Source organism: Gallinula chloropus (genome assembly GCF_964237585.1).
Source record: "Gallinula chloropus genome assembly, chromosome: 3".
NCBI lineage: Eukaryota > Metazoa > Chordata > Aves > Gruiformes > Rallidae > Gallinula > Gallinula chloropus.
Window position 1 is genome coordinate 47,934,507 of NC_140087.1, and position 26,221 is coordinate 47,960,727.

Below are 26,221 nucleotides of genomic sequence, written 5' to 3' on the forward strand. Positions count from 1 at the left end.
TCATTTTACCTAGAAAATGCATCCTTCATCATTTTAAGGCTAAAGGTAAAAACCCCAAGCAATTTCATTTCCCTTTCCTTTGTATAACAACAAATTCCAGTTACACTTGTTAAACAGTGATTATTGAAAGTTTTTTATAGCATAAGACTACAGTGTAAGAATAATTGGCAACACTAACAGCAGTGCTAATTACTTAATCCTAACCCATAGCAAAACAGTGTGAACAACACTGCTAGCATTAACAATTATTCCATGGTGTATATCTCAGAGTGAACATGCATTGTGCTAAACATAATTCAAATATAGTACCTCCCAGGCCATAGAAGACCTAAGGCAGATACAGGGAGGTAGACTGATTTACCAAGACAGAATAACAAGAGAGAAGAGGCAGGCAGCTTCTGACAAAAAATCAGGTTTAGTTCCCTACTTGTTCCTAAGTAGCAATGAGTACATTCAGATCTTGTCCCCAGTCCCATGAAATCAATGATGGGACTCCTGATAGCTCGATCTCAAGTTACTGGGATCTCAACATACAAGATTTATCACAAGGCTACATGGTGAGAATGGATACCCAAGTCAAACAGTACACATGTGCCTTGGCACACAGGAGCATGCAGGAGGACAAGGTCCCAGGAGCCCAGATGCAGCTGGAAGTTGTACCTTCACACAGAACAGCCCTCCAGCTGCACAGCAGCCCCTCTGCCAGGACTCCACATAGGAGGCATCAGTGGACTCCATAACCACGTCTTCAACTAGCAGAAGGGGCATGAGAAGATGAATATTAAGGGTCCATTTCAGGGAGGTTAGATTCTGAACCCTATTTTGGGGGGTTTGGAGACTTCCTAAAGATGCACATAGTACATTACCATTGGCAGCAGCCCCTGTTGCTTGTCTTTTGTTGAGAAAAGGCTACACTCAGTCCTGAGGAGGAAAACGCCTGGACACACACAATTCAGTCTCCCAAGACTAATCTTCCTAGAGTAAAATTTTTGAATGTGTAGACAAAAGCAGAACCTGCAGAAATCACCCCTACTTCTCAAAATCCAGAGAAATTAAGTTAGCTGGAATTGCAAGCCAATATGCAGTCTTGGCCAGAATGGTAGATAAACATCACTATGCAGAATTATCTCTGAGCTTTAACATTCTTTCAGGCATTTTGGATATAAAAATATATTGGTTTTCTTTCCATTTAGACTTAGCTATAAAACCAATGTTACTGGGAGAAGAGCAAAGTTGACTATTTAAACAAAGCTAGTAACAGAATTTAAAGAGACCAGATGAACTTTGTAGGATCCCATTGTCAGATCTTTTACTGTATCTTTTTTCCCCGAGAACTCAGCTTTACTTGGAACAATAAATGAAAGCCATTGTGTCTTATTATTCTAAATTCCACTACTTATCATTACATTAATTTAATCAATGCCATTTGCTTGCATGAGCTAGAACAGCCACCTGCCCTCTCTCTTGAATGTCCTCCAAATGCTTTGTGTAATTCTGATTCTAAAGAGTGGCAGGTATTCATCTACTCAGGGCTTCTCATTTACTGAGTGATGAGTACTTTTGTTGTAGTATTGTAATGACAGGTTAAGGCAGGCAGGTGAAATTTCAGTGGTGTACAAGAGTTTTTCCTTTTTCTGCAGTAAAGAACCATGGCAGTTATCACCTCCCTACTAGACCCGTGGGAGATATGCAACAAATACCCAATGAAAAGATAGGACACCAGAAGAAAACCTGCCAAACCGCAGCTACGTGCCATATTTCATGCTACTACATGAAAATAAATCATTACGTGAGATCCAAGGAGATCCCTAATCACTAGCAATACTAATTACACAACTAGCATCAGACAACTGAGAATTCCCCACCTAATCCTAGGTGAATTAAATACCAATTGCCACAGAAAGACAGAATGTGACACCTTTCCATCTTGGACAGCTGACTGTTAGTGCTGTGGAGTTACACAGTTCAGAGGAAAGCACTAAATAAGTACAAATTACTGTTATTATACACTTACTTGATCCAGCAAGAGATGTCTGTCTATCCACCATCTCTCCCCTCCACCTCAGCAATGTAAAATTATAGTCCATGGAAATCTCCTCCAACTACACACTGACAGTAAAACTCCAGCCAAATGTGTATCACCAAGACAGAGCAATTAAAAGCATATTGTGACACATTCACAACTTCCCACTTCCCTACATGTACAGATTAACACTAGTAAAATAACTATCACAAAATATGATGAACCACACGAAAGGGTAGGAACCAACCACACTCTCCTCTCACCGGCTCCTTTTCTCACACTGAGGCACATTCGCTTAAGTTTCTACAAATATCTGTGTTCTCATCCCAAACAATCAAGAGAGTCTCTGGCATCAAACAATAGTCCTCTAATGTTGTGTCTAAGTTAACTGGAAAACCCCGTGTTCTCCCCTAACTGTGCTTGCTGTTCCATGCTTTTCTCATGAAACCACACATTTCCCTCACCCCCCTCATCTAGAAGTGACCAGAAAATTGAATTTTTAAATTTAATTTCTTGTGAGTCTACAGCCTTCAGGTAGCAGTAAAAAGAGTTACTAGAAATCATACAACTGTGGACCTCGTAAAATTGGATTAGTTGGCTTGTTTTTATCGTGGGCAGGTTTGTCAGCATAAATTATAATTTTGTTGTTTGCAGTACAAATCCTTGATTAGCAGATAAAGACTTTCAAAGAAAAACACCTGGCAGCAACATGCTTGGAAAGCAGATGTGCATATGCCTGCTCTTCTCCTAAACAGTAGGATGTCAAAAATCCCTTGCTGAAAACATACCGTTCATAGCTTCGGACACTCCCAGCTCTTTCGATTCACTCTCCCAGCAAAGCTGTCCCAACAGGTCAGCTTCTTCCAGAATACACAAGCTACCAAAAACATCTCTATTCTTTTGACAGTTTCTCTGTATTTACACAATTTGTGTGGTTATGGAGATAAGTCTTTGATCCCATACCCACATACAGATTTGCTTTTGTGTTTGACACAAGAACATGTACTATTATTCATTCTCTTCTGATACCACCTGCCATTATGAGATATCAGCAAAACTACCTAAACTGAACTGCTTCCAAGATATAAGTACTGCAAATAAGAACCATTAATGTTGTCCATGATCCTGCTGTTGCAGAGTACGTTCTGTTTCCAGGTTGTTATATTCTCTAATTTTGTGCTTCAGCAATACATTACTAGGACAGCTAACTAAAGAAAAGATAGGAAGCGTATCCATTAACAACTTCACTAAGTCAAGAAGTCTTTAAGGGAACTGTGACAAGTTAGAGTTAACCAGGAAAACACACTTTTCAAAATTAGAGTTAACTCAATTACCCCAAACTGCTTCTATTTTTTACACCGCATGGCTCACACATGCTGAAGATGATGGTACAAATCTTCCTGTAATTCTCAATAGCCGCTGCTACTTCATCTCAGGTACAATCTTTTGACAGGAGATGGTTAAATACACATATTCCTGTTTTAACAGGTACAAGGATATTAAGACAAGAAGCTGAATTGTTTTCTTTGACGTTCCTGCCATCAGCAAGGAGTTGCTCTTGTGGAGTCAGTCTAGTTACACCATCTGGGCAATGGTACAAATTTTGGTCCCGAGTATCACTGCTGTCAAAGTGACAGAATGATGGTAAACAGGTGACATGCTGCACAGTAAGCTCTACCTGTGGAAATTATTTTCAAGACCATGGCTTTTCAGTCAAATGAAGTGGAATTTACATCAAAAATTACTGGCTGATCATTTGATATGTCTAAAAAGTTAGTTTAATGGAAAAAACTGCTGTGAAATGAGAAACATAATGATTTTGTATCACTTAGATAGCAAATGCCAGTGGACTTATCTGCCATTAGTCCACATCCATCACAAAAATTCCAACACTCATTATATTCTCAACAAGCTGCTTCTTCAGTCAATATATAACTTTTTATTAAAAGAATAGATGTACTTCACTTCAGGGACAAGAAAATACAGTCAACACCTGCAGCATTATTTACAGAACCGAGGGAGGTGAAATCTCTCATTTAGAGAGAGGTTCAGGTGAGATTGATGCCATTTAAAATACCACTAGGAGACCCAAGCATATAGAAGTTTAAAAACATATGGAAGTTTAAAAGCAAAATCAGTGATTTTTATACTGTTACAAGAGTTTCCTCACTCTCAGCCATGTTATAGAATTTTACCTTGTACTCCATAAAGTGTAAGAGCAAGCAGGACTCTTCAAAAGATTAGACCACACAAAAGCACATAGTTCAAGTTGTTGTTTGAAATACAGATATTTTTAATTTGAGTACAAACTTACTTAGTAAGTCCGAAATTACTACAGAATGAGAAACTTATCAGCATTCTTTACTCTATATAATTCCTGTATAGCAGAGGGAACTGATGTTACGGGCAGTAAACAATTTGTGCACCTCTCTCCCTTCTTTACTATCTTCCCAAGCTAAAGGCCCATCCTGTGTATTTACACAAGGAGCGAACACAACTCTGACTTCAGTGATGCATAGAAATATCCGTCAATGAGTGGGTGTCTGATCCAGTTTCCTCTGAAAGTTGAGTGAATCCTTGGCCTTGATGGTAATGGAGGAAGAAAGATGATGAATTTTATACTTTTGAGTACAGGCAAAGCACAAGCTTCACTGACAGACTGAAAAATGTTCTTGTGGAATGGGAGATGGAAGGCAGATTCAATCCTGCATTTTTTCTACTTTAAACTAGAAAAATACCCCCAAATTTCCAAAAGCAATTATAAAAGCCTTAGTAACAGCATACAATTACTTGAAAATCAGAAGGGAGGTATGTTCAAATCCATCATCTGCAATATCTGTGACATTAGGGACACATCTGAGCGCACACATTTAAAATTTCAAAAAGATCATAACAAGCACAGGAAGTTTAAAAGGATCTGTAAGAAGAAAAGCAATTAATTGATGCTTATAGGTATGAAAAAACTAATCAGTATTTACATAAACAAAGGAAAAGGGATGGGTATGGGGGTAAATAAATAAATAAATAAATCAATAAATAAAAATCTAAATCTCTAAGTCATGTTAGATGAGATCCTAAAGGAAATATTCCTGGATCTGACTGTACTAGTCAACAAAACATCTAACTACCTGAGGGCAGCATGGGAACTTCCAGGACAGGCGTGTAGGGAGATGCAAGCAAGAAAGCAAGGACAAATCACCATGCCTATCAATTGCAGAGTTCTTGTGCCTTGCTCCCCAGTATCTGCTGCCAGACACTATTACAGAATAGCTATACCTACTGCCATGACAAGAAACTCTGAGACAGACTTTGTCAGCTTCAGGTTACTACAACCTAAGTGACCTTAAGGAAGCTCATAGAGTGTCAGTACTACAACTTTGTGACCGCTGCTCACCCACACTAAAATACAGGATAGTGGATCAATTCAGCTGTGATCCTGACCCAGTTTGACTATTGTTTCTTTCTGAGTCTTATTTCCACAACAAACTTAAGAGTAGTTTTAAGAAAATAGGACACACCAAAAAGATTTTGACACCACAATTGCTGTGTTCATAAAACAAAAATACAGACTCATATACTGGGGAATAAATAGGGCATGAACACAATTTTAAGAACTTAATGTCATGTAGGTAGGTATCAATTAATTGACACCCACTGAAATACCTCATATGACAAAAGTTGTGTCACCTTCTGTTGATACTCAGACTGTATCAGCTATTTAGCTCTATATAGTATCTTAGAAAAAGTTACCCTCATTTCCAGAGAGGCTCTGAAGCAGCTGAGGTAACAGCAAGTCAACAGTAACACCACAAATACATGGTTCCTCCTGCTATATTCAGAGAGCATGGCATTTTTCAACAGACTATCAATCTACTCCAACAGCATTCTGGAAGGAAAACAATTTTTAGCCTTTTCATCTATTAAACATGTTATACAAGTCTCAGAGCTGATTAATAATCCTGCCACACAGAATTCTAGCTCTGCTCACAGCCAAAACAAACAAGCAAAAATGCTTTAAGCAACCCCACTGCAGGTCATCCTAAAGACAAGGATAGAACAGTTTGCTGCCAACAGCATTACAAGCAGTTATCAGGCTTATCCTCCCTAATTAGAGGCTTTTAAAATTGCTGATAAAGGATGTAAGTGTTTTTAATTTATTACTCAGATCTTTATTAAGCATCTCCATGACCTTTTTCCATGATGGCTTTTCCTAAACATAGAAGCTGCCTCACCCCACATATTTTTGTGCATGTATTCCAATTGCCACAACCACTAAAGGTTTTTATCACGGCATTTCCGTTCACTTCCATAAGGGTTCCAGAAAGGAGACAATGTGTATCCCATGTCAGAGTCCATTAACTTTTTAAGCATGGTGTTTTGTACCTAATGCTGCTCAGAGCATACCCCAAGTAATTGTAATTAACTCCCTGACCACCTGGATCCTTTTCAGTCATAGCACTATCATAGCTCTACACCCAAACCAGAGGGAAGGGAAAAAGCTTTTTAAAAAAGGGAATTGCAAAATAGCCTACTCTACCCTGCCTTTTTATTCCTCCAGGCACCTTTTTGTCTTATTACTTCCCACTTAGCATGACAGAAGAAAGGTCAACTGAACAAGAAGTATACACACATTCCTCCCCACCCCACCCTCAGCCCACTCAAGCCAGTAAAATTTTTGTAGAAGCTTATGCTTTTCAATCAGGGCTGAGTTAACCTCCTTAAAAAAAAGTTTTTCCTCCTTCAACTCCTCCACTCTGCAAAAGAAAAGCTTTCTTTCCTACCATACACAAATTATTACAAATTTCTACCCAACCATTACTGTTTTACAACTCTTCTATCCCATTTTCTATACCTGGTGTTTGTTATTTTACAGGTGGTTTGTAAAACAGATGGTACACACAAAAACTAAATGAGTGGACCCAAATTACCATAAACTCAGTTTGAAGCACTGTAGTATAATAGTCTTATGTTCACAGCACCATGTTTTTTAGGAAAATATTGTATTTTAAACATAACCATGTTTTTCCAGTTTAAATTCAGATAGCCTTGTCTGGTACCGTATCTTATTGCTCTTGAAGGTAAGCATTGCTATGGAAAATTTTCTCCCCAAATTATAATTCAATGGGGAAATAACAGAAAATAACTAAACTTGAAAAAAATCACATTAGACAAAAATCATTTCCTATAGACACGCACCTTTCATTTGGCCAAGTAAAACAGTCTTGAGATGACTCCTCTTATCACCCTTGTTCTAGAGTAGTGCTGCAATACTTCCTCCCATTTTATTTTAGCTTTTACTATTTTTTTTCTTAAATTCTATTTACACCGTCACTTCCAAAACTGATCCACAGGGTTTTCTACTTCCTCTTCAATCTTGACTTTAAGAAAGAATACCTCATTAAACAAAGGCAGTGAGAACCTTAGCAGCAGTATAGAACTGTATCTGCAAAATTCAAAAGATCAAACCTAAGACAGAAACTCTATTTGCAACTGTTCCCATTCTGTTTGTCTTTACACTTACTTTTTGCTACACTGTGGAAACAAGCAGCAGAGTGTGACTGCCACACTGTGCAGCAGGAGAGATGTGATTTAGTTCTGATTGCCCTATAGACCTCTTATGAAAAGATGGCTATACAACAGCTCTCTATTAGCCTTAATTTTCTTCCTTAGAAATAAAATTAGTCTGCCACACAAGAAAACTATAAATAATCATTGCTAAACCTTCTTCAAGTTCCTCTTGAGCTTTATCAGGGTAGTATGCTAGTGAAAATCATTATTGCCATTTAATAAGCATGGCAAAATTACAGGCAATGACAAAAGAAGGTCAACTTCTGATTTCTACTTACTCCTCCTCTTTCAAAAGTAGCAAAATTGATGGAAGAACAAGGGATACTAGGCAGACAACCCTTTGATCCCAGACCAAGTAACATATTGTGAAATGGCCCCAAGACCTTCCCTATCTTTCCTCACTACAAAACAACCTCCTGACTTTTTTTGCCCCTCCCTCTACTTCTGAAATATCCTCTTTCCTCAAAAGAGGAGACTTACAACAGCAGTAGTCAGAAAAAAATGTTCCAGTACAGTTTGATGAACAGAAACATCTCCCTCCAACTCTAAAATAACAGTTGAGAAGATTGATATAAACATAATTTTGTGTTGATCTCCTAGGCTTAACCACTGATGTTTCAGGTGTAATAATCTCTAGAAATCACAAGACTTTTGAAACTATAAGAAAAAGTAACTAGCAAAATTAAAAGGTTTTTGCAAATTCTGGGCTAAAAATAAATCTGTCAGTTCTGGCCTTGTCTTCAATTTACCATAAACAAACAAGTTTGCATGAGACAGGGTAGCAACATACATCAGGTTTGAATTACACAAATAGCAATGATGGATACACACTTACTTTGGTCATCTCCAGAAAAAGAAGGCGATGGCCTCCTAATCTTAGGAAAACTGGACAAGTGCATCCAGAGTTAAGTAGATCAGAAAACGTGCCATCAGAAAGCAACCTTTACCTGGCTGATTTTAACAGCTCTTAACTTGCTCATAACTTTACTCTTACCTTTATCCTAATATTTCTTTTTACTTTCTTGATACAAACCAGTTTCATTTTACTGCTAACATGAACCACAAACTAGCAAATCTTAAGAGTAACAGACCGAAAGTGCTGCTAAAGAATACTTTGACCAGGCAAACGTATCTCATCTTCAAAGGTCTCCTCAGAAAACATACACTACCCGACACCTATAAGATCTGGGGGAGCGATGTGAAGATTAAACATACTCTTTCCAGTCATATCACTGAGACAGATTCCTTCAACTCGTGCTTAAAATGATACCCAAATAGATTCCCATAATTTAGCATTCAGACTTTACAAAGACTACGGTGACACTGCTCAACTCCCAGTTCTCTTCTGCCTGCACAAATTCACACCAAAAACTATTTAACCAGATTTTTTTTAAATTGGTACTAATAACCTCTATGTTGAAAATGAACTCTTTCAGTATTGAGTGGAATAAATTTCCAATGTATGTCAGATAATTTTTTTTCTACATACATTCTATCCACATTTCTATCCACATACATTTTCTTTTTCATCTTATCCTAGACTTACAGTTCTGCACTTACTTAGACCTGCTATTACCCTGTCATTGAGCCACATCAATTCTAAACTGACCTGGAAAGGAAAGAGTAGGCCAGCTCCTGAGAAGAGGGCGGTGGGCACTACACCACCTGTATAAAGAGGCATATTCAGTTCACACATATTCAGGTGTGTGACCCCTCTAGTGAGCTGAATGAAAGTAGCACATCTACAAAGTAGAATCTGCTCATAAGAGAGTGGCAAGATTGCAACTGTAAGAAAGAGGAAAACTTTCAGAAAGCTAAAAATTCTCTCTATTCCCTAACACTCCACAAATAGTTAAAGACACTGTCCAGACACTGAAATTTTGAACAACAGAAAAATTAGGCAGATTGCTTTTATCAACTCTTCTCTACCGGGTTCCCAAGACTCTTCAATCCAGTACCCTTTTCCCAAAAGTTTATTAGTCTTTTGTCAAGACATCCTTTCAAAACCCTTTCTTTTCCAGCAAAATTTTATTTTAAGACTAATAAACTGCTCTAGAAAGCTGCCATGTTACAGTTCATTAACCACTACTGGATTCTACCTTACAGTTATCTAATGACAGAGATTGTATACATCTCACTATTTCTATAAAAGTATCGAAAATTATATTAGACTACCATTTTACATAACAACAGAATCTCATTCTTATTAATTGCAAAGAACAACTCCAAAAGTCAATTCTGACATAATATGAGTAGGTGCAATTCTATTCAAGACACCAAATTTATATTTCATTTATTAAAAAAAAAAAAAAAAGTCATCTTAGGCCTGATTCCAGTCAGTGTAGTCCCAGTTTTACAGCCAACATGGTAGCTACAGATTTCATTCAATGTCTTAGTTAATGTGATTCTGTCTGCTCTTATGAAATGAACCATATATGCATACCAAAAAAATTAATTCTTTATTCTGCATACATTAAATGTCTCACAGAATTCCAGGCCACCTCCTCACACATATGAGTAAAAACTGAAGAATAAAAAGCAAGGACTGATTTTATCTCAAGGTTATGGAAACATCATTAAACCATAAAACCATGGTGTCAAAATTTTATCTTGACATTAGAAAATGTCTCAGTGGAATTAAAGCCTTATCATGTAATTAGCTGCAGATAATTCTGTTTAATACTGAGGATCAGAATTTAAAAACAGTCGCAACCTTGATAAATGGCACGTTAAGTAAACTAGCACTTCTGAAGAGTGATCAGATAGGAAGAATGAAAAAAAATCTAACTCTAGCTCAAAGGACAGTTGATACAAAAGCAAGTTGTCTAGTCAAACAGGGAAACACTGTCAGAAAGGAAGGTATACTCCCCTTCTGAAACACCTCCTCATCTAGTACAGCTCGTATTTTTCCACAGGTCTTACACAAACTAAAAATACATCAGGGTGGAATTCTGTTCCCATAGAAAAATGGCAAAGCTTTCTTTGATTTTAAATGGGAAGTTTCCACACACTTGCACTCAAGGGAACTCTCCATCCATTGAGTGTCACAGGAAAGTGAATAAAACTATAATTAATTTTCACAAAGACAAGAGCAGTGGCCAGCAGAGAAGGAGGACTGTTTAAAAGAGCTTCTGAGAAGATCTTTTGACCTAAATCAGGTTGGAGATTTTCCAAGAATTATCTGGAATTTAGTTATCTTGCTGCGGGACCGCTTTTCTCTTTTGTCTGGCTGTCTGCTTATTTTCTTTCTTGAGGATCCAGCATCAAACAGAATAAAAAATGACCTTTGACTGGATCTTTTTATGGCATGCAATGAAAGGACTGATCCAAAAAAGTTCAATGTTAGAATAAGCACCTACTGAACTTGAAAGGAATGCTGGAAGAGATTGGGAAAACAAGATTACATCTTGAAGTCATGTATCTGCAGTATTTCTTTATTCTATGACCACACAGAAAAGTCATCACAGCTGGTCTTTTTTAGAGTTACACTACAGAGAAGAGACCACATAAGTCTTTTATCAGGCTTTACCGTTCCAAAGCCTTAAATTTTACCTGCTGGGAATAAGCATCCCTATTCAGCTTAAAGAAAAAAAGGCGTGTATTTTTTCTATTGACCTTCAGCTTATCTTCCAAAAACATTCAATGGGAGTGGCAGAAAACACATGCTGCTATCTCACTAGGGATGGGGGCATATTAGAGTGATACTTTAATATAATGCCGTACTTCATAAGACACTGATCTGACAACCAAATCAGGAAGGCTATAAGCTATCACAAGGAAAATTAGAGTCACAGTAAAGCTTTCCAAAAAGCATTGTGCTTGACAAGAACTCCAAACGAGATACTAATTGTACTCAAATATAAAGCACATGGGTATATCTAGTCAATGGCTCCTTTCTCCCAACCAGCTCACCTGTTCAGTCAGATTCTTCTGACCCTTCTGTCAATTATTTTTATTATTACTGATATGAAGCATATGTATCCAGGGCACGTCTACATCATTCACTCCTAATTTTCCTAGGCTGGACTGTCATACAGACTCAGACATGGACGAAGAAGGAAATAAAGCCCCCTTTGCTAATCTGAGAGCCTCTGAATTTCCAGAAGACAAAAGGGGAGGGGGAAATAAAAGGGAAAAAAAAAAAAAAAAGCACAACAACTTCAAAACATGGTACTTTCCAGTACATTGAATAGGGGTGGGACAAGTTCACAGTCAACACAAAGAATATGTTCAGTTAAAAATATCTTTGTGTCAGCAAAGCTATAGTGGGAAAAAATGTTGTCATTAACAGGAGCATTCCTAGTTCCACATTAAAAGGGTATGGAGCTGGGGAGTCTTGACTTTCATTCTGCTTTTCATGCTCACTCGCATCACCTTGCTAAAATATGCGGGAGGGAGGAAGAGGTGCACATAAGCGTAGATGCCTGTGCATGTATGCACATAAAAGATTTTAAAAGCTTCCCTATTTTCTTCACCAGTGCTCCAATACATTGAACAATCATCACACTGCTCCTGTAAATCCACCACAGCCAGTCTCTGTCTTAAGCTTATTACTACATAGAAGGCAAAAACACTTGTAAAGAATTTCTTACAAGCTGAAACTCAGTTCAAACTGGTTAGGCAGTGATCATCATCTGATACTCAGATTTATCTTCAGCTGGACAAATTCTCTAAACCAGATAACAACACAGCATGGGTATTTCATGTGAAATGCATCTGACAAAGTTCAGGCCAAACCAGAGCACCAACACAAGACAGTAAAACAGTTTGAGTGGAGAATAGGTAGTGTATAAGCTTTTTATCTACAAGTCTCTTTGGGTGTATTGCAGCTTGCATGTTTTTTTCAGGGAAAATTCCAACTCTACATCACAGCAGTCTAATCACTGATAGAAAAACCACAGTTTCTTACATCACTCCCACTCCTTCTGTCCACTGCAAAAGAGGTTTCCACAACTGTGCAAACAGGTTTTAAAAAATGCAAAAAAAATCATATATTGCACTTTCTTTTATTTAAGAGAGGGTCTTCCTTTTATTTATATCAGGAAGAAAAACATCAGAGCTTTTCAAATGAAGTCAACACTTAATAAAAAAATTAAAACCTGAGCTGAGATAAATCTCGTGGTAGAATTCAACAATGAGAAATCAAAACAAATCAAATTAAAACTAAGTATTCTCCATATGAAGTACTACTACTAGCATTGTTCAAATGAAGCTTTCTGAATTGAAAGGAATAAAATATGTGTGGCAAAAGCCAACAATATTTAGTTAGTGACGTAACAAACATTTTACATATTGTGAAAATTATAATTTCAAGTAGCCTTCTAGAGCAGACGATTCACATTGCCCCCAGGAAAGGGAGACAGTACTGTCAGGAACACCCATTAGCACATACTACTAAAATGACAAAACAGGATATGAGTACATCTGCAAATATAAGATACTGCACTTTGCAGAAAAATCCTAGGCTAAAGAATGATGCTATACGCTCCTTAGCACTGTCAAAAAATTTCTTAGGTTGACTGACTCAATTGTTTTTGAACTTTTTTGGGTTTTTAATGCAACTTCCCCCCTCCCCCCAAGAGCTTTAACATGACAATTTTACAAGGGGAAAGAAAATTTATCCTCTGGCTGCTGCTTTAATTTTGAAGTGTTACAATTACATACAAGCTATACTTCTGCTTACATCCTGACTGAATAGAAAAAATAAATAGTTTGCTTTCACTTTGTCATATATCACATTCTGGATGTATCTACTGAACTCCCACTCAAAAATAAATCAAGAACACAAGGAAAGGATAATTTATGAGTTGTCAAGCAATCACATTTTAACACTTACTTTTGCGAAGATCTGAAAAAAGTCAACTGCAGGTGGCAAGCACGACGCATCCTGGATCTCTGTTTTCAAATACAGTTGCAACGTCTGTGCAAGGTGCCTGAGGCCATCTCTCATTTCTTCACTTAACTGTTCAATATCTTAAGGGGAAAGGAAAAAAACATATACCGTGTCAGAAACAGAACCTTTCTCCAACATTTTGAAAATCTCCAATGGCAGCCATAGCCTAGACATTTCCATTTCCAGAATTCATCTTGACCGAGGGCAATTTTGACAGAGGGTAGACATGTGTCATTTTTTGTGACAGCTACCTATCAACACACAGAATAGTTTATCAGGTTGCTACTGCCAAGTGATACGAATACAATGGTGAGTTAAAGATCAAAAGTCAATAGATAAAGCAGATGTGAAAGCAGATGTACACCATTACATGCAAAAATTAGGCATCTGGGTTTGTAACATCAAAAATGTGCTTGAAAGTTTATGCAGCAGTACCTTCCTCCTTGCAACAGTGCATATTTTTATACTGTATTCTCCACAGAGGTGTCAGAAACACTTTCTGCTGGTAGATCAAAGTGTTTTACAGACAAAGGTAGTTTTAGTACACAGCAGCTGGTGAACAGAATGTATATGGAAGAATATTAAGCAAATAGTTGATTATATAATATTTATATGGATAAATATTTATATACTATGTATATAAATAAAAATAACAATATACTAATAGAAATACTAAAGCAACATTATTCATGCTTTATGGATAGAAATCTTGAAGCAGAAGGAAAAACACTGCCTTATTTTCTAATGAAGTGATCATACACGCATCAGGTCACTGATAACATGGAAAATGAAACTCAGCTGCCCTAGTAAGTTCAGTGCCTGATTACCTGCTTCACACTTTCTTTTTCCTGACAGTTGGCACAAAATGAGTAAGGCCCAAAAAGGGAATGTGAAGGTTAACAGATTCAAGCACCAGTCTGTGACAAAAGGCAAAAAGGATTATTATGCAGTATGAATCAATTTCATGTCTTCATAATGGTGAATTGTTATTTTATTTTAAACAGCTATCCTTAGTGGGAATGGAAAGGTTCTTCCCTGTGCTTTGGATTCAAGTTTGTCTGCCTCCTGGAAGGCCAATTCAAGATCTGCGTTCCTCTAACTCCCACTCACTCAATCAAAGAGGATACAATTAAAGCAGATGTCACTTGAGTTTGGTTGAACAGCTGTCTGGTGCGTACAATACTTGGGGTTTTGCACTCTATCCCACACACCATCCCTCTGCTTGAAGGTACTGGCTATTTTGCAGGTTGGAAATTCGCTATCATGGATTTTCCATTTCAAACACACCACACAAGTAAACTGCATTAATAGTCTCCTATGAACTATTCTGGCAGAGCACTAAACACTGGCTGACTACAATAGCCGGTACCCAGGGTTAGCTACCAGACAGGAGTATTCCAGTGGAACGAGCTACAGTTTGGGTCCAGTCTGGTAAGAGTTTCCTTATTTGCAAACTCTTTGGTTCTGTTTTCACGCTATGTACAGAGGTCAAGAAGCATCTATGTTATCTATGGTTTATTGCTTCCATTTCAGTGTAAAATAACATTTTCCAAGATCTGCTCCCATTCCAATGGTCAGTTGTTGCTGCTAAAATGCCATCTACAAGCTATGCCTGGGGTGACTGCAATGGGCTGAGCAAGCAATGACTCCAGAGGAATCTTAACAGTGGTCTATCCCTGCTAGGGATAGGAGAGAGAGACATGCTCTCCTAGAGATGTCAGATTCAGCTCATCACAAAATTCAAACCAGCTAGTTCTACGAATGCTGAGCTATGTCCCTCCACACCTGCAACCAAGCCTATTTAACCAAAGTATCTGTCTTTTTATAGCTACCAACAGTGCTACCCATGTGCATCTTTACAGTGTGGACATTTGAGAGCAATCTCACAAGCCTAAGCAAGTGTACTTTTTGAAAACTTGGGCATGTGTGATCTTCACAATGTATAGAAATCTCTGGTATAGGTGAGTATCATATCTATGAAGACTGTGTCTTCAAACAAAGCAGCAAACTTTTACATTACTGGGAAGCAAGTTTTAAAAAATAATTAAAAATCATCAACATACCATTGCATTTCTTCATCCTTTGAAACTAAAGAAGCTCTTTTCTTCAAATGTAATTTTTCAAGACATCATGTCATTAATCTTAATCTACTTGATGTACATTGCAAAATGTTTTATGACAAAGAGAGACATATTTGCTTCACTATAAGCAAATATAAAACCTCTAGAATGTGGAAGAGGGATTGTGTAAGCAGCATGGCATAGATGGACACAGCAGTTTAGGACAGATGTGAACAACAATAATAAATCCAAGTGGAACTTCAGGAAACATTGACAGATACAGGTGCAGAATGCATTTCTCCACATTGGAATCTGTCCAGCACATCAGAGCTAATGATCCCAGCAAAAAGTCCCATGGGATCTTTAATGGTAAATGATCAAGAACTGGTTTTCACAACACATCAAGAAACCAAGGCCAAAAGCAAAGTGAAAGAAAATTTGTGAATGTTTTCATTTTGTGGTTTTAAGAAACTTTTTTTCACTTGTGGAAGAACCCTGGTGTGGGAGAGAAAATGCTATAAAAAGCCTGTGAAAAGATTTCTAAACAATCACAGGGATTTAATTATGCAGCTCTGATACTGATCCAAGTAAAGCAGCAAAAACTCTGCCCACACTACAGCACGCAAACCCTACTGAATCTTGGTAAGCGAAAGAAAAGCTGATTTCTGAATGGTCCTAACTGATAGTGAGCCTGTAGAACCACTTAAGTGTGGAATTGTTCTATATTAAATGGCAATTAACAAAAAGTAACTCTGCACAGAGACACCCCTCCTACTTAATCTGAGTTTAAGGGTACACAATTAGTTTGAAGGACTGTGGAGCTGGGAAAAGAACTTTGTAAAGAACTAGATGCCTCCACATGTTTATTTTGCTGCTGTTCTTGATTTTATTTTTTTAAAGAAAAAAAAAGAGAGGAGTATCAATTAGAATTCTCTTATTTCTGATTAGTGTTGAAACACTATCTTCTATTCTACAGATGTTTCCTCAGAATTTTTTTGCTCCACATCACAGTCTGTATTTCTAGTTCATGCAGTTATCTCCAGTGAAACTTTTTCCCCTAAATACTTCAGCCTCTGAAAGTGCTTTTCTGACTTTCCTATAGATTCTAACAAGCACCCAAAGAAAGTAAATCAACTTCATCTCCAAATTGTGTGGTAATTGAGAAAAGTGTTATGAAATAACAGTAGCTGTTTTAGGACACTGAGGCAGTAAAAAGCATCGCAGCTACCAGAAGTTGTCACACCACCCCAAACCACTCCTTTGGCCTATTTTAACTGCAAAACCATAGAAGCCATCTATTCACTCTAACAAGGAAACTGTGAAAGCAGCAAAAGGAAGGAGTTAACCAAAATCTTTACAGAAGATTATGCAAGTGTCACAGGCCATTTGTACTGTGTTCTGTAAAGTCTCAACTTTGGCTAACGTCTAGGAGTCCTGAACTACCTGCACTTTGGAGTTAAGAACAGTACATAGGAATTGTTATTAAAGCTCTTTGATATTAAATGTCTTTGGACAAACTATTCTTCCCCACAGAGGTTTTAGCAGGTTTTGTCTTTGATTCTGGTTTTCTACAGAGCAGACCATTCTATAAACTAGAACTTGGAAGTATTTCCTGCAATATGCTTGGCAATTACTTACTTGACTGAAGATCGGAAAAAGAGTAGAGTGTCTCAGAATGCCACACTGATTGTCTAAGCTGTAGAGAAAAACAGATAATTAACACTTACATAGCACACTTTATCTTAAAAGCACTCTACAAGATTGATTATTTGATGTGATATGCCTGTAGAGATGATTAGGTAAGGCTAACAGCATCAACATAAATCTGCTCATTCCATACTTTCTGTAAACTATCATTAAAATACTAAATCTTTCTTGGCATTATAACACTTTCTACTTTTTTTTTTTTTTTACTTCAGAAGTTACCCTTACTTAGTAATTTACCTTGACCCTTCACATTATAATTGAAAGTAATTTATGAGGTTAGCAGTCTCAGATTTCATGTGACTATAATTAATGCACAGTAGAGCTAGGTATCTATTTGTCCTTTAAAAACAATCATGCACAGACTCTTCCCAACAATGTGTAAATTAAGACATTAAATCACATTTTATCACCTCCAACCACAACAAATGCACACGTTTTTATTCAAGACAGACAGAATCATGGTAGGGTCAGCAAAAAAATGGGCAAATTCTTTTTGATTTACAGTCCCACAGAGTCATGAGCTGTATAACCTAACAGAAAATTTAATAAAACCATAGGAATGTCAAGCACCCAGGACTTACAAGAGTTTAGAAAAAAATCTTTTTTAAAAAGTAATTGAGATTAAAAGAACTCAACACTGAAATGATGGCATTGTGCCCTCAAAAGGAAAGGCTGGATAACAGTGTTCCTGCCCTTACAGCTCATCCAAATAAGACTGAATGAGGTTCCCAGTAAAGTTAATGGAAGAGCACCAGCAACTTCAGTAGTATCAAAGAACGAAAAACAGTGTCCCTCTGAGTTTTCCTTCTAGGCAGAAAGAAGTTGAGAATTCTACCACACAGTCATAGAAAGAGAATGTCGACAAACAGGTCCCTTGAGCTTAATTATGTCCATTTTAATATCTCTTGATCCTTTCAGCATTTCTGCACATTAATCAGTAATCTTGTAATGCAATATGCAGTCCAATCTTTTTTCAGCAATCCCAGTCACTTCAGCTTTCTAGCTCTTAATTACATTAAAAATGTAGAGTGAAAAAGTATTTATCTGAATCTGCTACACTGAATAAATCTAAAAGAATGTCACTTACTAGTTTAAAAACAATTCTGCCAGCAAGCCTGACTGAGTCCGGAGGAAAATTAGGCTTGACGCTCTTAAGACACCTGCATTCCTGCTTGTGGTCCAGCCAAGCTTCTTTCTGTTACAATTTTTTAAAAAGGAAGAGAAAGAAAAAAGCCCTGCACGTTATTTTACATAACATATATCCCATTTTAAACATATATACACACATACATAGCTATCTATGTTTATATATGCACAAAACCAAACATGCTCAGCCTCACCGTGGGCTGGACCGGGGAGTCCAGAACCCCAACAGCATCACAGCCATTGAGCCAGGCTGGGAGGAACACCTGTAGATCCAAAAGTCAGCTCCAAAGTACCTGTAAGGGCACCTTCCTTGAGTACTGGTGTCTGATGACATTGCCACAGTTGAGACCAGGAATGGTTGCTATAACCAAAGTTTACCAAATTAGGAAACAGAACCAAAAATATTTTCGTTGCATATACCTGCAATTTTTGTTTCATGGAGGAATTAGAGTAGCAGAAAAAGACAAACACTTCCACAGCAAAGAATAGACAAGATGAAGGACAGCTACTACATACAGAAATACTTCTTTTTTCTTCTCCTCCCTCCTTGGGAGAGTGATGTCAGGTGGTGTGGAAAACAGCCTGGGCTAACTCAGCTCACCTGTGCTGGCTGCTTGGGGAGGTTAACTCTGACCTGGCTAGAACCAGGATATCCCCCAAATCAAGTTCTGATCACCTTTTTTTTTTCCCCCTTCTGTATTTAAAAGATGAAAATTCTGTTTATAATTTACAAAACCTCTAAGTCCATTTCATTAACATGCTGTATATTTCCACATTTTATTTATACATTCACAGTATATGTTTGAAGCCACCCAGCCGTTTCAAATAGTTTTAAAAAGCAAACTGAAAAAACAGGATATGACAAATAATTGCTACAATGACAAGAACTTGGAATAACCAAGGGCTTATGAAGGTGACATTTCTCATAGATATGCAGTAAGGAAAAAAAAACCCAAACTCTGAAAAACAGCTTCTGTGAGGAAACTGCCACACAGAAAATGATAAAATGTCTGATACAAAGAAATTACATGTTCAGCAATAAAATAAAGAGAGGGAATGGCAGCGATATGTACAAGTGCACATCACACCTGTGGATGCTGACATGCTAGTTATAAAGATCACAAAGGCTATCACAATTTTTTTCTTAAGCTGCATTAACGTGGGGGAATTGTTTCAGACAACTAGGTTTCAGCACCAGTAGCATTTATTCTATTTTGTTCATGTTGTTCCCACCACGCCTTTTGGCTTATGCATAATAAATAAATTGGACTTTTTCTTTCAGATACATGGGAGATTTGTGATTTAATTTCCTTTACCCATAACTCTACAAGGGGAAAAAAATGACACCAAGAAGGCATTAATCCAAATACAGTTACTGTCACATGCTGTCTGACAAATAAAAGTTAAGTATCTAATGCTGAATAGCATTATTCTTGTCTAGAAGAAACAAGGTCATGCTTGTAAATGTCTAGACATCATTCTGTGTAATACAATTATATTGGCATTTTTATCCCACTTAAACTAAAATTGTTCTTTGGAGTAAGCCTTTATCTGTCAATTTTTTTCACTACATAAGTGTTGCATAGAATTTCAAACATGCTAGAGGTGACATCAAAATGATTAATAGCTTACCCAACCAATGAAGCCCTAATGAGAGGAAGTACGAAGTACCACCTAGCAGCATCATATGCCACTTCTCTCTGAGGTGTGTTCCCACAAGAACAGTTCAAACACACACCTCTTGTAAAACAGCACTTTGGCTGAAACTGATGCCAAAAAGGAATTAAGTCTGACTCTTCTGCAGAAGAAGCACTGGAAAGGGGACTGCCACTCACTTCCTCCTAACTGGCCAGGGAGAGAAGGAAAGGTTCCAAATGCATTAGGTATAATGAAATTCAACGATATTTCTTCTACTTACCAATACAACAAGGACACAAACTACAGAACGTGGTATGAAACCGCAAAGAATTGTGACCCTGGAGTGACCTACTTTTACAGTCTGTCTCTAACAATACTTATTGGTGGGTTTAAATTAGTCCCCCAGTTCTCTATGGGAGGTTTTCTTAACTTGGCTTTCAGTCAAGGTGTTTATATCCCATATCCAGCATAGGTATAAATCCCACAGTGCACAGCTACAGCCACCTGGTTAGACCCTTCTCCCTTCCCACCAGGAACATTCTTCTGGTTTTGCAACAGTTTTTTTTTTTTCCCCTTGTTAGAAATGAACACTATCAGAAGGAGGCAATAAAGATGAATAAACAGTGCAGGGCAGCACCCAGCCCTCCCTCCTCCTCTGGGCTTCATTACACTTAGTAACTCGGAAACAATACAAATACCCCCTACTTTTATCTCTTCTCAAATCATTGTCTCTCACTCAAACTCAGTGTATCCCAAATGAAATTCCTCAGGCTTTACCCAAGTGAAAAGGGTCAGAACCCGCATGGATTAGGAGATATAGCTGCTTACTGGTGTCCAGCTGAGAGCCTGCCCTCCCAAACCAGCACCTCACAAATACCAGTGCATACCTGGGTTTCACTGGACAACATTTCCTACTTGTGCTGCTACTACAGCTAAGCTGGAACAGAGTATTGCATTACACCTTGCAGATTTGCCAGCAGTCTCATTTCACATTAGAGACTCACCAATAGAAGCTTTACTGATGACTTCTCTGGCAGATATTTGTTTGAAACTTACCTTGAAGATACTCTGGTCTTTTATATTCTTCACAGTCATATTTCCTTATGATCTCCCACAATAAATCTACCTGTGGCATTATTACTGATGCTACAGTAAGCACCTAATGTACGTTGCATGCATTTGCCATACAATGAATCAAAATGACATATCTTCTTCCATTCCCCCTTCATATGTTTTAATCCTAAAAAGGAGAGGTTTCTGGTATGTTGAGAACACTGCAGATTATACACTAGCAAACTGTTTATAGAAGTACATGATTGAATATCAAGGATTTAAGAGTTAAATCCACTGTGGCCATTAGTTGGTTTTTTTTTTTTCTCTATGTAGAAAACCAAACAGAAATCAAAATGCAAAGCTAGGAGGAATCATTAAAAAACCTGAAATATATACTTTTCCATGTTAAAAATTACTCTTGAAGTTAAAACTGATTTACTGCAAGAACCTTCAGTCTAATGTCAGCAAAGCTGAAGAATTATTCCTCCCCCTCTAACCAAGCACAGCCAAACACCACACATTTCAACTCAGTTTTGTCTATCACACTGATTATTTGTAAATATAAAAATGCTCAAATAAAACAAGACAGCATGTTTACACACTCTGTCCATAATTACAAATAAGAATTTGCTGTGTGGAGCTATGACAATGCATAAAATGCATGAAGACCCTGTACATGCAGTACTGAAGAGCCTGCTTTCCTCAACCCATTAGAGCTGTTATTTTTCATCTTACCTGACAAGATTTACCACAGTATTTAGCAACCTTGCACTGAGAGCATCTGTGCAGATGTTCATTCCTGTTTAGAGGAAAAAAAAAAAAAAACAGCAAATCAGTTCTAAATAGAAATACAGCTTTTTGTTCTTTCTTTTTATCCTTCTTACACAACTAGCAAAGCTATCAAGTGATTCAGCACCTCTGGAGCCTCTTTGGATCAACAGTAAAGATATCAAATGTATCAAATGTCTTCTTTTTTTTTCTTGCAGCTATAGCTCTGAGGAGTTTGATTTTGTAGATAACATCATAATTAGAGTTGTGCAACACAGCTAGCTGATCTATTTATTATCTGTCTTGAATCTTGTTTTAAGCAAGTATCATTTGGTGTCTTAAGCAAGACCTTGCTGTGAGCCTGCAGTTCATAGAATCACAGAATATCCTGAGGTGGAAAGGACCCATAGGGATCATCGAGTTCAACTCCTGGCTCCACACAGGGCAAGCTGAGGCAGAACATGGCACTGAGGGCATCGTCCAAATCACAAAATCACAAGAATCACAAGGTTGGAAGAGACCTGTGAAGATCATCGAGTCCAACCTTCTTGAACATAAGCTCAGTGCTGTGACCACTTCCCTGGGGAGCCTGTTCCAGTGCCCAACCACCCTCTCAGTAAAGAGCCTCTTCCTAATACCCAACCTAAACCTCCCCTGTTGCAGCTTCATGCCATTCCCTCAGGTTCTATCGCTGGTCACTAAAGAGAGGAGATTGGCACCTGCCCCTTTGCTCCCCCTTGTCAGGAAGCCACAGATTGTGACGAGGTCTCCCCTCAGCGTCCTCTTCTCCAGGCTGAACAAACCAAAGGACTTCAGCACCCCCATAAGACTTCCCCTCCAGACCCTTCATCATCCCAGTTACCCTCCTCTGGAAACTCTCCAATAGCTTTGTGCCCCTCTTGTACTGCGGCACCCAAAACTGCACCCAGTGCTTGAGGTGGGGCCGCACCAGCACAGTGCAGAGCGGGACAACCCCCTCTCAGGACTGGCTGGCCATGCCGTGTGCTTGATGCCCCCCAGGATACGGTTGGCCCTCCTGGCTGCCTGGGCACACTGACGGCTCCTGTTTAACTTGCTGTCAACAGAGACCCCCAAAGCCCTCTCAGCATGGCTGGCCTAACTTTATAACAGAGCCTGAGGTTGACAGTTCTTTCTGTTTAAAGAAAATACTTCTGACTGGTGGACAGTGAGACCAAAATAAAAATTACTTTAGAGGGGAAAAAAAGAAAAGTCCAGTGAAATCCAGAAGGACAACTGCCAGAGCTGTAACATCATGATCCGATGTTAAAAGCACCTCCTGACTCTACCACCATTTCCTGATGCTGTCTTAGTTTACAGGTATACGAGTTAAGAAAACATCACTGAAGTTCTGTAAATTTGCTGGATCTTCTGTAAATACTAAACGTGAAAGCACACACAGAACAAATCTTACACCTCAAATAGGCAAGTTCAAGGAAAGAGATTTACTACGGATGAATAGAATCAAGACATGGATTTTGATGCCCCCATCTTATTTTCCTGTGGAAGATACTGAACATGTCACATTACTCTGATAACACTGGGTGGTTTTCATTTCGGTCTCTTAACATGCAAAGTTACTTACACTCATTAGGCTGGTAACACAGCATACACTTGTTTTGTTGTTAAAACTGAAGGCAGAAGAGTAATGATACAATCAACTGGACTGTATAGACTGCAAAATCCTTATTATCTCCCCTCAGAGTGGGGCTCCAAGCCATCTCTCTGACCTCAAAGCAAGCACAGCACCTGACTGGGTGCCACTGTTACCACACATAGCTGAACACAGCTCAGCTACACCTAAGAAACTGTCACCATGTACTCCTCAGTACCTCTCTTCTTCATCCCGCTGCAAGGCAGGCCGGGGGGCAGGCCAGACACACTACTCTCATCCTCAAAAGGCTATTTTAATAGGGTGATCTTTGCATTGCTATAGTGCTTCACGTTTAACTGCCTTGAATCTTATTATAAAGATCAATTCAGCATTCCAACCTAATTGGGAGATAAGCATCTAACACAGCCCATTTCGAACTGAAAGAGCAAGTTTAAGTGGTCAGGTGAAGGACCTTCCTCTACAAGATTCCCAGTGGATGCACATTTCTTTTCACCTGTGCTCTCAACTGACACCAAAACTCTTCCACCAGCATCAGTAACCTAGAGGCTGCATACCCTGCACTCAGATTCACAGTTCAACTGCTTCATGACATGAGCCTTCTTTCACTTACACCACTCAGTTGCTCCCAAACTTTAATTTCAATAGGTGAGTTCAAAATAGCAGAACACTGTCCAAAGGCCACATCCAAAGAAAAAGAGAAAACCACCATGCCCACAAACCTCAATCTAGAACTTCTGCATGATGAATTCAGCCCACTGATTTCAGCCATGACATCAAAGCTATCAGGAGTAGAGGCAGAACACCAGGTAAACCATGGAGCATCCTCTATTACAAAGCAACCTCTCCTTTCCCTCAAGTCCCACAAGTGGAAAAAATATTTTGCTGATATGTAAAGTATTGCTATGCATGAATTATTAAAAATAACAGCTTATCCACTCTCTTAGGACTCTGATAAGCATTCAGGGAGTTTGGATAGCTGAACTGGTCAAAGATTAGGAGGAGCATTATGTACAGATCATTACAATCAAGCAACAAACTTTTCATTTCTACTGCATGAAAATTCCTATTTTGTTGCACAAGATTTTGTAGGCATTCCTATTAACAGGAGAAAAACAAATTAGATTTTAGACATAATCACATATTTTTCTAGTGTCTTCTTTACCTTGCTACCTGCAAAGGTACCCTGGAGACAAAAAAATGTAACAACTGCTAGATTCCTATAAACACAATCTAAAATCTTGTACATGCCCAGTAGGTTTTTGATTTTAAGGTGCGATGCCCGAGGATGATTCAGTGTTAGAAACAAGCGTGAAATCTTCATTTTGCCAGCTGAGGAATGCTGCTTCATTTTCAAGGTTGAGCAATGACACAACTTTAACCAGCTTGTGATAGAGGAGCACGTACTTGTCATTCTAGATTAGAAACTCAGGCCAGAGTAATTTGGGGAAGAAATACACTTCAGTGGAAGAACTACTGTAGACAAAAATATTAAAGAAAAAAAAAAAAAGGAAACAGTGGTGCTGTTTGGCCCTGCTCGTTCATCCAGATATTGGAAGCAGTCAAAGTATGCATACATACTGATAAACTGGGTGTTCAAATTCTTCCCTGCTGAGACAAGTTTTAACACATCTTTTAATAGCAAGCAGCATGTTGTGTCAATGACATAAAAGAATTATTTATAATAAATCCACACCTCCTTTCTAGATTTTCCACAATTAACAGGATAGATTAAAACCCTTTGTGAAGCTGGACCTTTCAAATTTCTGAAAGACGAGACTCCAAAAGCTTTAACTTGTAAAGTTCTTGCTTTTTTACCTTTAGAGTCCACCAGAGAACCATTCACAACATCACAGGCATTGTTACCACTACAAATCTGCCTACTGACCTAGAACACAAAAAGAAAGTCAAGCACCTACAGCATGGTTTGCTGTTCAGTTCCCCACGTGCACAGCCACAGCCCTTGAGACTGTCACTCTGCAGTGTGTCCCAGTTGGTCATTACTGGACTGTTGTACACGGCTGTACAGAACCAGAGGGGTCACAAAGTCGCTTTCAGACTGTTTTTCTAGGTGCTTCCTTTGCATTCAATACTCTACATCCATGAGAGCAGTATCTATCAAAACTCTCAACCATCATATACTATTACATGAATGACTAAGTGCCCACCCTGCTGCAGAATGACTGAGCAAGACCATTTTGAAGGCAGGCTTTTTTTGTTCTAAATGCTACTCATCAAAACACAGTAATGACTTAGGACTTTGATAATAGAGCAGTGGCAATTTTAGTCCCATACACATTAAAGTACCAGAAAGTCTCAGCAGCAACAAATAAAACAGATTCACAAAGCACAGTGATTATAGTTTCCTGGAGCCAGAATTTAAGTGAATCAATGTCCCTAACTATCTGAGAAGCCTCTCCTACAGATTTCACATTCTCCATCAGGCTAGGACTGGGAGCCTTAACACACTGCAACCAGACCTTGCCTTGGTTATACCTTTTGGTATTTTTCCAAGAGATGATAGGGTTTACTGGAATCATTGATGTTAAGTCACACTTATTCATCCCTTTCTTTGTAATACAATTAGCGGACCTGTGTCCACAAAGCACCAAACTCCTTCAGCATCCACTGAGGTTTCAGTACTCTACAGGGTTATTTCCCTTGGACCCTTTGTCCCTAAGGGTTAACAATGCTACAGTAACAAACACATACATATGAAAATCTAAGGACCATCA

At 38.3% G+C, this 26,221-nt stretch overlaps 1 protein-coding gene across 1 annotated transcript in view; it reads right to left on the bottom strand.

Annotated features, from left to right (window-relative positions):
- The window catches only part of SMYD3 (SET and MYND domain containing 3), a gene marked incomplete at both ends in the record, with an annotated part of 393,058 nt that overhangs the window by 326,379 nt on the left and 40,458 nt on the right, over positions 1-26,221 (bottom strand). The window contains 4 exons of the mRNA XM_084261454.1: positions 13,428-13,564; positions 17,183-17,240; positions 18,339-18,446; positions 21,824-21,887. Of these exons, the coding sequence (XP_084117580.1) occupies positions 13,428-13,564; positions 17,183-17,240; positions 18,339-18,446; positions 21,824-21,887 (367 nt within the window). The remainder of the gene's footprint in view (positions 1-13,427; positions 13,565-17,182; positions 17,241-18,338; positions 18,447-21,823; positions 21,888-26,221) is intronic.